Genomic DNA, 14,306 nt, shown 5'->3' with positions numbered 1-14,306 from the left:
ATAAAAGCGCTCGTGACATAGTATGTATTCGTCGATGAACCGCACCAGTAGAACTTGAAGAGAAGTTTAAATTAAATTTTCAAGATGGCGGCTGTGTTGGCCATCTTGGATTTCGAAAAATAACGATATTTTGTCAGGACCATGCATGTCAGGATCATTTCAGCCATGTTTCAACCAAATCACACAAGTAGAACTTGAGAAGAAGTTCAAAATGTGTTTCCAGGATGGAGGCAGTGATGGCCATCTTGGATTTCAGATCGCAAAAAAATAATAATATCAAACTTGGTCGGGATTATGTCAAGATCATTTTATGCAAGTTTCAGCTAAATCGTAACGGTAGAACTTGACAAGAATTTCAAATTGTGTTTCCAAGATGGCGGTTGTGGCGGCCGTCTTGGATTTCGGATCAACCCAAAAAAATAATGCACTTTGTCAGTACCATATCAGGATCATTTCATGCAAGTTTCAGCTAAATCACATTGGTAGAACTTGATAAGAAGTTCAAAATGTTAAAAGTTTACGCAAGGCGCTCGACGACGGACGAAACATGATGGCTAAAGGTAGGCGGGTTAGAAATTTTGAGCTGTGAAGTTTCCACCCTTCTCGTATATACAGAAACATATATACATATATATACAGAAAAAAAAATAATAATCTTCACATCTTGGATTTCAGATATATATATGTATATATGTTTCTGGTATATAGTACCATGTAGAGTATGATTTTTATCGTTTTTAATCTAGACCTCTAAAACGTCTCACAATGGTCTTAGGGCACTCTGGTGGGTCCATGAATTATCAGATCCCTGTGATTCGTACAGTTCAATCCTCACTCTACAATAAATTATGGGCACAACTTTTGAGGGATTATCTCAGCGAGAATGCAGAGATCATCAAGGAGCTTGCGCTATGTTGTATGGATGTTTGTGTCACTTTTTTTTGTGATGCGTTCAATATACACAGCAAGTCTGGTGTCATATTGAAGTACTAGGACCTTGTAGGCCTACTGTGCACTAGGTATGTCGACATTATAGTTGATTTATGAATTATTCAGTATTCTGCAGGTTTCGTTTACAGTATATTTGCAGGTTTCGAAAAGAAATACATGAATAAATATGTAGGCCTTCGTCAATTATTTCAAAAGCTAGAACTTGCCTATTTAGACAAGTCTCGCGAAACCACCATATATATATTGTTAAGCATTGTTGTTACACAGCCAATGTTGTTGGGTCTGTAGTCTCCCGTGATGAATATTGCTGCACGGGGCTGTATACGCTCTATGATGTTGATGTCATTTTGGTAATATGGGTCCCATACTATTGTTCCGTACTCTGGTCTTGGTCTAACTAGTCCAGTATATGCACTAAGCCTACTGGATTGTGGACAGCTACGTAGGTTCCTTCTTAAAGAGCCAAGGGTGGATTTTGATTTTTTTGGATATGTCGATTATGTGTTGATGCCATTTCATGTCCTCAGAGATGGTAATACCTAAGTATGGATTTGATTGCACCTGTTGGAGGATGGTATTGTCCAAGTTGTAGAAGTGAGTGGTCTTCTGTCTAATATTTAGGATGTAATTTTTCGTCGTGTTAAACTTTATAACCCATGTGTAAGCACAGGTTTCCAGGTGTTTATGGCAAGCCGTTTTGATATTTAATACATAATAGCTTAAGTTAAAAAGTTATTTAGCTTAAGTCAAAAAGATTTTAGCTTAAGCTAAAAAGATTTCAACTTAAGTTAAAAGTTTTTTTGCATTACCACTTTTTTCACATAAGTAAAAAAAATCTTTTTGACTTAAGCTGAAAAAAGTGATAATACAAGTAAACCTTATTCAACTTAAGCTAAAAAAATCCAGTTGTAGATAAGTTAATCGTATTTCCAATATTCCACCTGCCATCCCCTTATATTTATAATGGGTTAGGCTAGTCCATTGTACGGGTTCCCGTCAAGCTTGAACAGCCATATTGCATAAAACAAAATGGCCTATGACGTGCTATCAGCAATTCGCATAAATATTTGAACGGTATCAAATGAACTACTTCAAGTTAACCCCAACAAGAAATGTTTTCTGCCTAGAAGACATTGTAAATATGATGCCTTCCATTATTTTTCAAGAAAGGCACCATGCTAGTAAGAAAATAAAGGTGCTGGATTTGAATAATGCCTTAGAAATAATTTTTTGTTAAAAAAACCTGGTATATATTAAATAATCTTTTCAGCTTAAGTAAAAAAAAAAACAATTTTTCATTTTAAGTTTAAAAACTTTTCTGCTTCAGTTTAAAAATCTTTTCAGCTTAAGTTAAAAAAAATTTTCTACTCAAGTTAAAAAAACTTTTCAGCTTAAGTTAAAAAAACCTTTTCAGTTTAAGTTAAAAAACTTTTCTACTTAAGTTAAAAAAACTTTTCAGCTTAATTAAAAAAAAACTTTTCTACTTAAGTTAAAAAAAACTTTTCAGCTTCAGTTCAAAAACTTTTCAGCTTGGTTGTGATTAATTGTAGCTAGTCTAATTTGACTTTGTAACAAATGCAATTTTTTAGATGAGCAACAGCAGAATGTGCTAAATGAACATTTGACATAACAATTAACAGAAAAATGCAACGTGCAATGGGAACTCGGCATATAAATATTGGGGACCGCCATCTTGTTTTGCAGTTGTCAACGCACACAAAGCGGTTTCGAAACGACGACTGTGATTGGCTGTTATGTATGGAGTGTTTTCATTGAATGAGAATATTGGACTAGTCCAAAGGCGATTTCACGGTTGAATTCATTATTTTTGCATGATCACAATTTCGACGGAAGTGCGATCGATATATTTTTAGTTAAAATAAGTGTTAATGCAAAAATGAAAAATCTAACTTAAGACAAATTCTTTTTGCATTATCATAGTGCAACTATCTTTTCAACTTAAGTTAGAAAAGAGTATTTTGCATTATTACGTTATTTAACATGGTCGTTGTGCGGTCTATTCTTCCTATAAAGGAGGCAGTCGTCTGCAAACAGGCGGGTTTGTGATTGGACACCATTAGGGAGGTCATTGATATGACATAGGAACAAGATCGGTCCTAGTACCGTACCCTGGGGGACCCCTGAGTCCACTGACACCGAGTTGGTTTTGAATCCTTTAAGGACTACTTGCATGGATCTTGCGGTTAGGAAGTGGGGTAGCCATGAGTGGATAGGCCCATCTATTCAGTAAGATGTTAATTTATGAAGCAGTTTCCTGTGTGGCACGGTTTGAACGCTTTGGAAAAATCAAGGATTTACTATCGTGCCAATAGATCTGCCATGGTGATTGTGAGTTATGATTCACATATGAGTACCCGCTCCTGCAGCCGTGATTGAGGTTGGTAAGTTTTTTGTTGTTTTCTAGGTGGTACATGCTGTGTTCAAGTATTTTGCATGCGACGCAGGATAAGGGATATAGGTGTGTAATTTTCAGCAAGGTAATTGGCCGGAGTCTACAGATAGCTTGAAAATTGCGCAGAGCCAGAGGGATTGGTTCTCTCAACAGGTTTTGAGTACTCTATTTAATAGGGAGTCAGGTCCACAGACTTTAGAAACGTTGATGTATGCAAGTAGTTTGCTGACTCCATCTGTGTCAATGGTGTGGTGATGTTAGTAAGTGAATGTTCGAGTGTTCGATGTTTCTTTCATCTGTTGTAGGTAGTGGCTCATCCTTATTTTCTTTGTTGAAGACAGATTGGAACTGGTTTAGTAGGATGGTGGCTTTGTGCAGGCTGTCGCTGGTAAGGATTCCCTTTTCTTTCATACCTACGGTTGTAATACCGGCTGGTCTACGGCAATACACTCATGCCGCCTGAGGCTGTATTGCATGACTACCCATGCAATAAAGCCTCGTGAAGTCACAGCGACAACAAAATTTCTATTTCTTCGGTAAAATTTTAACATTTTTTTTCTTCTCACAAACTTGATTAGTTTTATTATAATTGACTTTCGGCAGTGGATTTCTTCAAAATGGCGGGATATTATAGTTGTAAAATTGCAATAAAACGTCGAGGTATGAAAGAAAAATACTCTTTCATAAGTGGATATGAAGGATAGGGATATTCTATCCCGGGTTTTACTACATTTTGTGACGCTTGGGTAGAAAAGCCCTATCCTTCATATTCACATATGAAACAGTGGTGATACTCCAATGTTGTCCTGTTTTCTTGATTTTATGAAGCGCCAGAAGGGTATGGTGTTGTTAGATTTTAGGCCTTCTTCAATGATGTTGTTTATGCAGTTGTGCTATGCTTTCCTGAGTTGACACTTAACTTCACGCTGACGGGTCTTATAGTTTGTCCAGAAGTTGGTTTCTTTGCCAGTTTATACAGTCGTTGTTTGAGTCGGAGAAGTTTCTTGATGCTCGGTTCATCCATGGGAGTGAAGTGCGAGTACTGGACAGCTTAGTTGGTATGTTCTTAATCATACTGTTGGTGATACTCGTCTTGAGGTGTTCCCATGCTTCAGCTACTTTTACCTGGTCGTCTATCAGTAATTTGGTGATTTGGGAGATCATGTTGCAGTCAGATTTGAGGTGTTCCCAGTTGGCATATCTGTACTTGAAGATCTTCCTTCTCTGTCCGGTGTAATATGTTGGCCGTATATCCATGTCTGTAACAATGGGAGGTTGTATATCGATCTAGTCTGGGATGATGAGTGATAAGGTATTCGGAGTTTACTTTGCCTGGAGTTGAATAACATGGGACTCCTTGGACTACATGTTTTAAGTGGACGTGCACATATGCCATATGGATATATATGTTTCAATGTGGTACGGGGGCCGGGGTTCATCTGTATGTCGCCGCTCATCAGCAGGGTTATGGATAGTAATGTCATAGAGAAATTTGGGATGTTCTTTGTTGTTATATAATTGTATAGTTTACTTATAGATGTGTTGACAAGTTTAAAATCTACCCTAAGACATTGTGGTCTTATTTTTGTGGAGTGACCACCAATTACATATAGTATTCACATGTCAAAGTGTTTATAACCTTCCTTGAGGCAATGGTGTCATTGATAAGCTAAGTAGATATATTTCATATCAAACTGTCGATATATTGTCAAGTCGTTTAATTGTGATAATATCTTTATGCTATTAATCTTGATTACATCCGGGTTTACCTATTGGACAATGGTCATTTTATTATAATAACCCATGCCTGATTTATGAACATCAGTTGGAACCCCAACCTTCAAGGCGGTCACTACGGATATTTCTTGGATTACCAGATAGTGAACTGTGTGTGTGAACATTATTCAAATTCTGAACTTTTATAAGGTGGATCGCCATCTACGGACAACTAATTCAGTGTCTACGTTGGATTACCAATACGAGTGAACTTTCATTTTATTTCTATGTAATGTGCCACATATGTTTGATATATGAGAAAGAAATACAATACAAGAGAAAAGCAATTTCCACTTGAATTCTTCGTTTTGTGTCCTGCAATTTATACTCATTACCAACGAACCGAACCCTCAATAACACAAACATTTTCTTTATTAAAGTAACATGGTGTTTTTCGGTGGCAGGAAGTACGCATTTCGGTGGAAACGTGCGTTGCGTATCGTAATTTCGAGAACATAAAATTCACACATAATTGTTGGTAGTTCGGTACTTCGTATTGGTAGTACCTACATAGTAGCACTAGTGTGAATATGGCAGTCACCACTATAGATATTGACAAGTTCGATCTTAATGTTGAGTCAATGTGATGATTGTTTACAATGGTTCAAGATGGCGGCAATGGTAGTCTACACAGGGCCGGGTTGGACAGTACCAGCTATTAACGAGGGACTTATAACATGATGTATTTCGTATAAAAGCACAGATGTAAATACAGAAGCGTGGTATACAGTTACTTGGTGTTGGGGGTTTAAACTGTTCCTTGTTCTTTTTTTCAATTGGCTGTGGGGCTCCGTGAAAGACGTCCTTCTTAGAGCGAATGTGTTCTCTTCTCCAGTAAGTTAGTAGTCTTTCAGAAGATCGTTTTTCACAGTCTACGAACAATTTTCGTGCATGCATAATATTTAAATTACACAATAAACTTATTGTTAGATATTTTATCAATTTTGACGATTTTACTAGTATTTTCTCGATAACGACACAGCCGAAAACCGTAACAAAAATGGGCTGCGATTGTAAGCAACCACACTTTATTACGCCGATTTTCTGTTAATTAGGCATAATTCATTTTACGATTGAACATGCATCTGGTACGTAGTTATTTTGATTGCATTTCCAAAACATATTACAATGTATTTCTTTTAAACACTTTTGCACTGATTTATCTGATGTATAACTTTGCTAAACCGTCGAATAAAACGAAATTAAAATTTAGATTTTCACATGATGATAGGTAGATGTCTGGTTTAGGGCCAGAGCGTACTGCTATATCAAAAGGTGGAACCCATCGACATCGTTTGCTATCGGGCCAGGTCATTTCCTATTCAGACTGCTTACAAAATATTACCACTGAGAATCATCACTTACATAGTCCCACCAGCTTATTCATTCATTATCTAATAATACGTGTAAGGTTATTTTTGCGATTAAATGACATTTGCGTAAATCATAAAAACCTGTTAGTGTTGCCATCCATGAATCCTGTTTGAAGGATGATCTATAGTCATCATTTTTCGTCGGTCATCACCCGCCATTGTTTTTTTTTTAATATTTTGAACTTCATCTCCAGCTCTAACAGTGCACTTGATTAAGCTGCAACTTGCTTTAAATGATCATGCCATAGTCCTGACTAAGTGTTGTTATTTTTCGGGTCTATCACAAATCCAAGATGGCCGTCATAGCCACCATCTTGAAAACACATTTTGATGAACTTTTCCTCAAGTTCTAAATTTGCGATTTGCCAGAAATTATCCTGACATGGTCCTAACAAAGTATTTTTATTTTTCGAGTCGATCCACAATCTTAAGTTCGACCAGTGCGATTTGGCTGGAACTTGCCTAAATGAATTGTTATATTTCAGGTTGCTCCCAAATCAAAGATGGCCACCATGGTACCATATCCTATTAACTTTTTATTCAACTGTTGCCAAAGTACTCAGATGACCGTATACTACCACTAGACTTAAGTGCCCCGCCTTTGTGGCTTAGCGGTTAAGATGTCTGACATTCAACGACTAGTAGTCTAACTCATTTCTAGTCAATCTTCACAAGCTCGTTATAAGAATGTGTTGTTAACTAACTAATGATAAGGTCAAGTTTTTCTTATGAATTTTAAAAAATGTAAGTATTTAATGCCAATGTGTTATTGAGCATGAACACAAATTATCTGTATTAATTAAGATGTGATATCCTTTTTCTTGTAGCCCTCAGATATCCTATCAGGATTCAACCCTAGTCCAACCTGACCCCGCCCTACTCTGTACTCCGCCCATGAATGGGAACGCCATCAAAAGTTAGATTGTGATACATGTAGGTTAGTACTGTACGCTGTCCTTATCGCAAGTTATACCCAAAGTTTTGAAAAATAGTAATTTTTAAGCAATCCTTTAGTTTGGTGAACACTAGATTATGTTTTTTTTTACTTCTCATAGCAAGTCTTACAATCAGTATTTTCCCAGATTTCTTGTATTATCACAATGGTTATGAATAAATAAATATTGTATTTTTTAAAAATGTGTGAATTAACTACATGTATTTTAATACCCATCTAACCAAATTGCAAGATTTATTTTTCATGCTTTTTAGGCCATGGGCTAGGAGGATCCAACATGCAACCCCCCCCCCCCCCAAATCTCCGAACCAATAATTTTCTGAACCCTTATGACCCACTGATCACAAGTCAAAATGTTAAAGCGAATAGTCGGGCAAAGAAGGGCTAAAATCGGTAAAATGGTGTTAATATATCCAGTATAATTTCTTATGAAATAGAAAAATAAAATCTCCCATCAAAATCGCTCTGTATGCGAAGAATTTATATTTAATATGGAAATCCTAATGCGTCCTCCCGACCGGCTATCTGTGCAGTTCAATCTTAACGCATGCGCAACATCCACCACTCTCTGTAGTAAACAAAACATGGCTACCGTAGTTCTGAACCAAAAGGTTTCCGCCAAAACAACCAACTGACTCACCTAAAATGCGAAAGGAAAGGCAATGGAGCAGCGACAATCCCAACAAATGACTCGGTTAACATTACGACGCATGGAGAGTGTTAATACAACTTGTTATTGTTTCTTTACAACGGTACACATGACGTACGCCGCGATGTGCCATTCTGCAACAAACTACAATAAGTTTTGGATTCTGTAATCTACATTATTGACCTTCTAAAAAAGGCAGAAATTGGCATGTGTTTCGAATCATATGTGGAAGTGATGTATTGAAGTCTATCTGCTCACGTACATCATTTAACGGTACATATACCTGTATAGTGTGTACCCTGAATGACGCCGTATACGTAAGCGTGAGTTGATTTCACCAACAGTGTGTACGTGTAACAGCTATAGACTGATAGTGGACTGCAGCTATTCCGGTATCAGTGATAAGCAAGTCTGGACAGTTGGATATATTTTCTAATGAATTCTTCAAGGATCAACAAGTATCTTTTAAGAAATGTTATCAAAGATGACTTAACAAACCACTCAAGGAAACTTATATTCGTGTCTGACAGCAAAGGTGTTAGATTACGTGACAATGCAGACAATATCCTAAAGCGTGAGATCAAATGGTCATGTATCGGAGGAAGAAAAACATTGCAGGCAATCAACTACATATTGGAAAATGTGGAATTCTTTGTCAGGCAATATACTGATATTCTGCTTGTAATTTGGACAGGAACATGTGACCTTACAAGAAAACGCAGAAAAATTATAGAGATTAGCAACACAACACCAGAAAAACGTGCGTGATCAATATGAAAGACTAAACGTACTTGAGAGTAGGTACAAAGAACATATGAAGATTGTGATATTGGAGTGTCCATTCTATTCAATTGTCTAGTGGAACTCTGTCAAAGGGCACAACAATTCGGAAGTGTTTGAAAACGAACAAAGAGTACTCTTATCAAGGATAAAACATCTCAATGAGCTGATCTGTCAAATCAACGAAAGATGCTCAGTGAGTTCACCTAAATTCTGTATGGACCTGATAAAACACAGAACAAAGAAAGATAATGAGAATCCGGATGAAAGAATATGCCTAGGATATCTCGATGACGGTGTACATCCTGGAAAATACTTACATCATGGCGTCCAGAAAAAGGTCCAGAATGGGGACAGTGACGGAACAGCCATCTGTCCTGTTTGTGACATAAAACTCAAGAGAAATGATAAAGCAATCGAATGTGATGTTTGTAATTTGTTGTACTGTTTACCATGTAGTAAAGTTTCAACTCCACTGTACAACGCAATGATGGAAGACAATTCAGACATCATGTGGGTCTGCAAAGTATGTAAACAAAACTTCCCCAAACTGTCAGCAATCGAACAAGCTGTCAAAAAGATAGAATCCTGCACAGAGGAAAGATTGTCGAAGGTGGAAAACAAACTCGAACAATTGGAAATTGATATTCCAGAAAAAGTGAAAACAACTGTAGAGGGATTGAAAGGAGAAGTGATTGACAACCTAAGAAAAGATATTGGAGCAATAGTCAATGAACGGTTAAAAGAAGCAAATGATCAAAAGCGAAGAGAGCTCAATTTAATGGTGTTTATTTGCCGGAATCAAAAGCTTCAACCGGGGAAGCAAGACGGAAAGAGGACCTACATCTCCTTTGTTGTATAGCTAGAGAACTAGAGATAACGGAATTTAACGTTAAACAAATTATTAGGATAGGAACGTACACCAAGGAAAAAGCAAGACCAGTTAAACTTGTGTTTGAAAACAGCAGAATCAGGAAAGTTATACTTGACAAAATCATGAATATAAAAAACATCCGCAACGAATGTCTACGTAGGGTTGTTATCACTCGAGACCTAACACCTGAGCAACGAAATAACAACAGGAAATTACGTGACGAACTGAAACAACGTAGAGATGCGGGAGAGAATGTGAAGATTCGCGCTGGTCAGATTGTAAAAGTCATGGGTGACGGCAGGAAATTGGTAAAGGTGAAACAGGCTGATAAAACATCTCAAATCGGTCGCCAAACACGAACAGGAGTGAACGAGGAGAAAGTGACACCACTACTTACCCCTGACCCTTTTGCGAAGCGAGGAGATTGCTCCAGCTTAGCACTTGGGCCTGGGGCAGTGGGAAATCTTGCTCCTGCCACAAACACACAAAACAACATAAGCACCATTCACCGCCCAGGTTCGCAGCCTTTATTGAACACAACATCGCTGTCACACGGACGTTACAACAACTACGATGAGTCGACATTAGTGGATAGCATCAATTTTTCTGTTATTCACCCATTAACAGACGACATTGAGGTTGATGATTCTAGTGACGAAGAAATGTCCATCATCTATTCTAAATAGGGAACCAGTTTTAACGAGCACAGTGTCTATACGACAGTTAGGACGAACACGAACAGCGACATTAAAGTAATATATAGTAATGTTATGATAAACCTCATAGCCTCATGAATAAAAGGAACGAGCTTCAACTGATAATTCAACAGGAAGCACCGTCAATCATAGCCCTAACCGAAATTTTGCCAAAAAACAACGCTAGAGATATTGATAAAATTGAGCTTGAAATTCCTGGATATGATTTGTTTACAAACGATTTGGAGAAAGGACGAGGTGTGGTCTTGTACATCGACCAACAACTTAAAGCCGAAGTGAACGAAGAAATTATGGAATTGGATTTTTCGGAAATGATCTGGTGCAATATAAATTTGAAAGGCAATGACACCCTAGTTGTCGGTTGTATTTATAGGAGTCCAAATAGCCCCAGGGAAAACTCGGACAAACTCATCCTTCTTATCAATTCTCTTATGGACTATTCCAGCCATTTACTTATTCTTGGGGATTTTAATATCAAAAATATCAACTGGAAACTGGAAAGTACAACCGAAACAATTGGTTCTTTAGCTTATGATTTTTTAGAGTGCATTAAAGAAAACTTTTTATTAGACATGGACAGAATCCATCTACTCTAGATTTGGTATTTACAAATGAAGAACATATGATACAAGATCTCAATGTTGGAACTCCTCTAGGTAAAAGTGATCACGCTGTGATAGTATTTAGACTAAATGTTTATACAGTAACGTCAACACCGCAAACCGATTTAATAAGATATTGCTACTATAGAGGAAACTACGATACCATGAACGAAGAACTAAGTTCAATTCGATGGGAGCATGAACTTCAAGGTTTGAACACATGCAATGCTTGGGATTACTTTGTCGATAAACTCTTCAAGGCAATTGATCAACATATACCAGTGTGCAAAGTAAGACCGTCGGTTCGGAGGGTGAGGAAACCTTGGATGAAAGAGACCACCATCAATGCTTTAAAAATCAAACGAAAGACTTGGTATCAATATAAACACAATCAAACACTAGAAAACTACGAAACATATAGAATTGCCAGAAACGAAGCATCAAAACAGCAAAGAAGCTCAGTCGAGGAATATGAAAATAAAATAGTAACCGAATTTAAGGAAAATCCTAAAAGTTTCTGGAAATACATCCAAAGTAAAACAAAAACCAAATCAGTGATTCCAAATCTAGAAGATGAAAACGGCGATATTGTGACAACAGACGAAGAGAAAACAACAGTACTTAATCAGTTCTTTAGCAGTGTATTTACAATAGAGGACAACAACAATATACCGGAGTTCGAAGCAAGAACCAACATGGAACTCGGTAACCTGGAGATAACAATAGACCAGGTCGAAAAGAAACTCGGAGAATTAAATGTCGCTAAATCCCCTGGACCTGACAAGCTTCATCCTAAGATACTTTATGAGCTACGATCTGTAATCAGTGAACCACTGGCAATTATATTTGATAAATCTCTCAGAGAAAGCGTATTACCAAAGGTATGGAAAGAAGCAAACGTAACACCAATCTTCAAAAAAGGAAACAAACAGAAAGCCCAAAATTACAGACCCGTGAGTTTAACCAGTATTGTCGTAAAAATTTTGGAATAAATTTGCCGAAATCATATTATGGACTTTTTGGAAAATAATAAACTTCTATGTGAAGAACAGTTCGGTTTTCGATAAAAAAAATCTACATCATTGCAACTACTTGAAGTTCTAGATGACATCACAAGGGAACTAGATGAAGGCAACAATGTGGACATTGTATATTTAGACTTTCAAAAAGCATTTGACACTGTTCCACACAAACGTCTGCTGTCAAAAATTAAAGCTCTGGGGATTAATGGTAAAATGACCGCGTGAATAAAGGCGTTTCTATCAGATAGAAAACAACGGGTTGTTTTAAACGGAACAACATCATCCTGGATCCCGGTTATAAGCGGAGTACCCCAAGGTAGTGTGCTCGGACCTGTTTTATTTTTGATGTTTATTAATGACCTTCCAGAAACAACACATTCCATAACAAAACTTTTCGCGGATGATACCAAAGTGTATGGGACAGCCAATAACATCGACGATTCGGAAAAAATACAAAGAGACCTCAATAAATTGGACGACTGGTCACAGAAATGGCAATTGAAATTTAATGCTGACAAATGTAAAGTTATGCATTTTGGAAATAACAACATAGAAACCGAGTACAGTATGTTGGGGAACAACGGACAAAGTATATTAAGTATTACACGCGAAGAAAAGGATTTAGGTGTGATATTTGATCCAACTCTCAAATTCAGCATACACGTATCAACTTGTGTCAAGAAAGCAAATCGACTTCTGGGGATGATTAGGAGAACGTTTGGTCCACTCGAAAAAGACATGTTTCTGCCATTATATAAATCTCTCATTCGGCCACAGTTAGAATATGCTACTACAGTTTGGAGTCCACTGCTACTTAAGGATATTCAGCAACTAGAAAATGTGCAACGTCGGGCCACCAAACTAGTAAAAGGACTTTCCGACTTAACCTATTCAAACCGATTACGTCAACTTGGATTACCATCTCTAGAGTACAGACGTAAAAGAGCTGATGTTCTACAAGTATTCAGAATTATTAATGAAATTGACAAAACCAGTGATAGAGGCCGAAGCATGCTGACCAAACAAGACCATTACAGAACAAGGGGACACAACAAAAGATTACTGAAACCTCATACGAGACTTAACATTCGGAAACATTCATTTGCAATAAGAGTGATCAACGACTGGAACTCCCTACCTTCGGAAATTGTGAATGCCGAGTCGGTGAACAGATTCAAGACCCTCATAAACACGTATTGGAAGAACTGTGACATTAAGTTTTACCCTAGCTGTTATTGAAGACATTACTATAAGCAGGCTAAAACAATGGACATATAGTGTATATATTGTATATAAGGTATAGAACTGGATGTGCTCAATATTTCATTAGTTCAAGTTTTTGAGTTTTGCGCAAATATAATTATGATTATGTACAGACTATAGATTTAGGTGGTCAAGAAGCTTTGCTTAAAATAGACAGAAATCTGGTATATATAGTGAAGAGAACAGTTCAAACGAGCACGCGGCTCCGGACCGCTACTGTACGTACCTAGGCCTACTACCTGGTACTCCCTGCTCAGCTGATAGTGAGTGAGTCTTCGTATTTTGATCATTATGTAAATAGTCCCTAGCAGTATTTTTTCATGAATGAGTGGTCACACATGGTCACCTGTTTCTTACCTGTTCCCCAATCGCGTAAAACGTAACCCTGGGGTAAATAGCGGTTCTTTCGTGGGGCCTCTTTAGGGGTAATGCCCTGTATATTTATAAAATGTACCGTTGTGATGCATGTACAGTTTTAATGTAACCGCTAGTGCATTATCAAGCTAAGATTTGTTTCAATTAATCTATAATATTAAGCTACCGGTCAATTCATACAGTTCTGATGTATATATTTATAGATTTTTAATTTGAATTAACGATTTTTACATGTGAAACCGTTGTTTTATGCCTTGGACAGTTGTTTACGTCTGTAATCAATTCTAGGTTGTAAAACTACCTCATGCAAGTGATCTTAACAGCCACGCACAAGCGAGCTTAAGCAAAGGTCATTCAACCTAGTGATTTTTCAAGGGATTCTTTTTCAATACGCAACGCCAATGTCTCTATTGTGTCGTCACGATAACGTCGGGGTTTTGCGCCATTCTCCGATTTTTTAGCTCACCTGGCCCGAAGGGCCAGTGAGCTTATGTCATGGCGCGGCGTCCGTCGTCCGTCGAGCCGTCCGTCCCTCCGTCAACATTTCCTTTAAATCG

The 14,306-nt window shown here is 37.5% G+C and overlaps 2 protein-coding genes across 2 annotated transcripts in view; both read left to right on the top strand.

The window, feature by feature from the left end:
* Positions 1-11,122: 11,122 nt before the first annotated feature.
* Positions 11,123-14,306, top strand: part of LOC138320691 (nascent polypeptide-associated complex subunit alpha-like) — an 88,657-nt gene continuing 85,473 nt past the window's right edge. Inside the window, exon 1 of the mRNA XM_069263853.1 lies at positions 11,123-11,126. The gene's annotated coding sequence lies outside the window, so the exon portion shown is untranslated. The remainder of the gene's footprint in view (positions 11,127-14,306) is intronic.
* Positions 11,254-13,350, top strand: LOC138322111 (uncharacterized). The gene is made up of 2 exons (XM_069266170.1): positions 11,254-12,055; positions 12,479-13,350. Exons 1-2 carry the CDS (start codon positions 11,254-11,256, stop codon positions 13,348-13,350), a joined length of 1,674 nt encoding a protein of 557 aa, XP_069122271.1.

The sequence above is a fragment of the Argopecten irradians genome, chromosome 4 (genome assembly GCF_041381155.1).
Source record: "Argopecten irradians isolate NY chromosome 4, Ai_NY, whole genome shotgun sequence".
Classification (NCBI taxonomy): Eukaryota; Metazoa; Mollusca; class Bivalvia; order Pectinida; family Pectinidae; genus Argopecten; species Argopecten irradians.
Note: the sequence above shows the minus strand (reverse complement) of the source record. Positions and strands in the feature narration are given on the sequence as shown.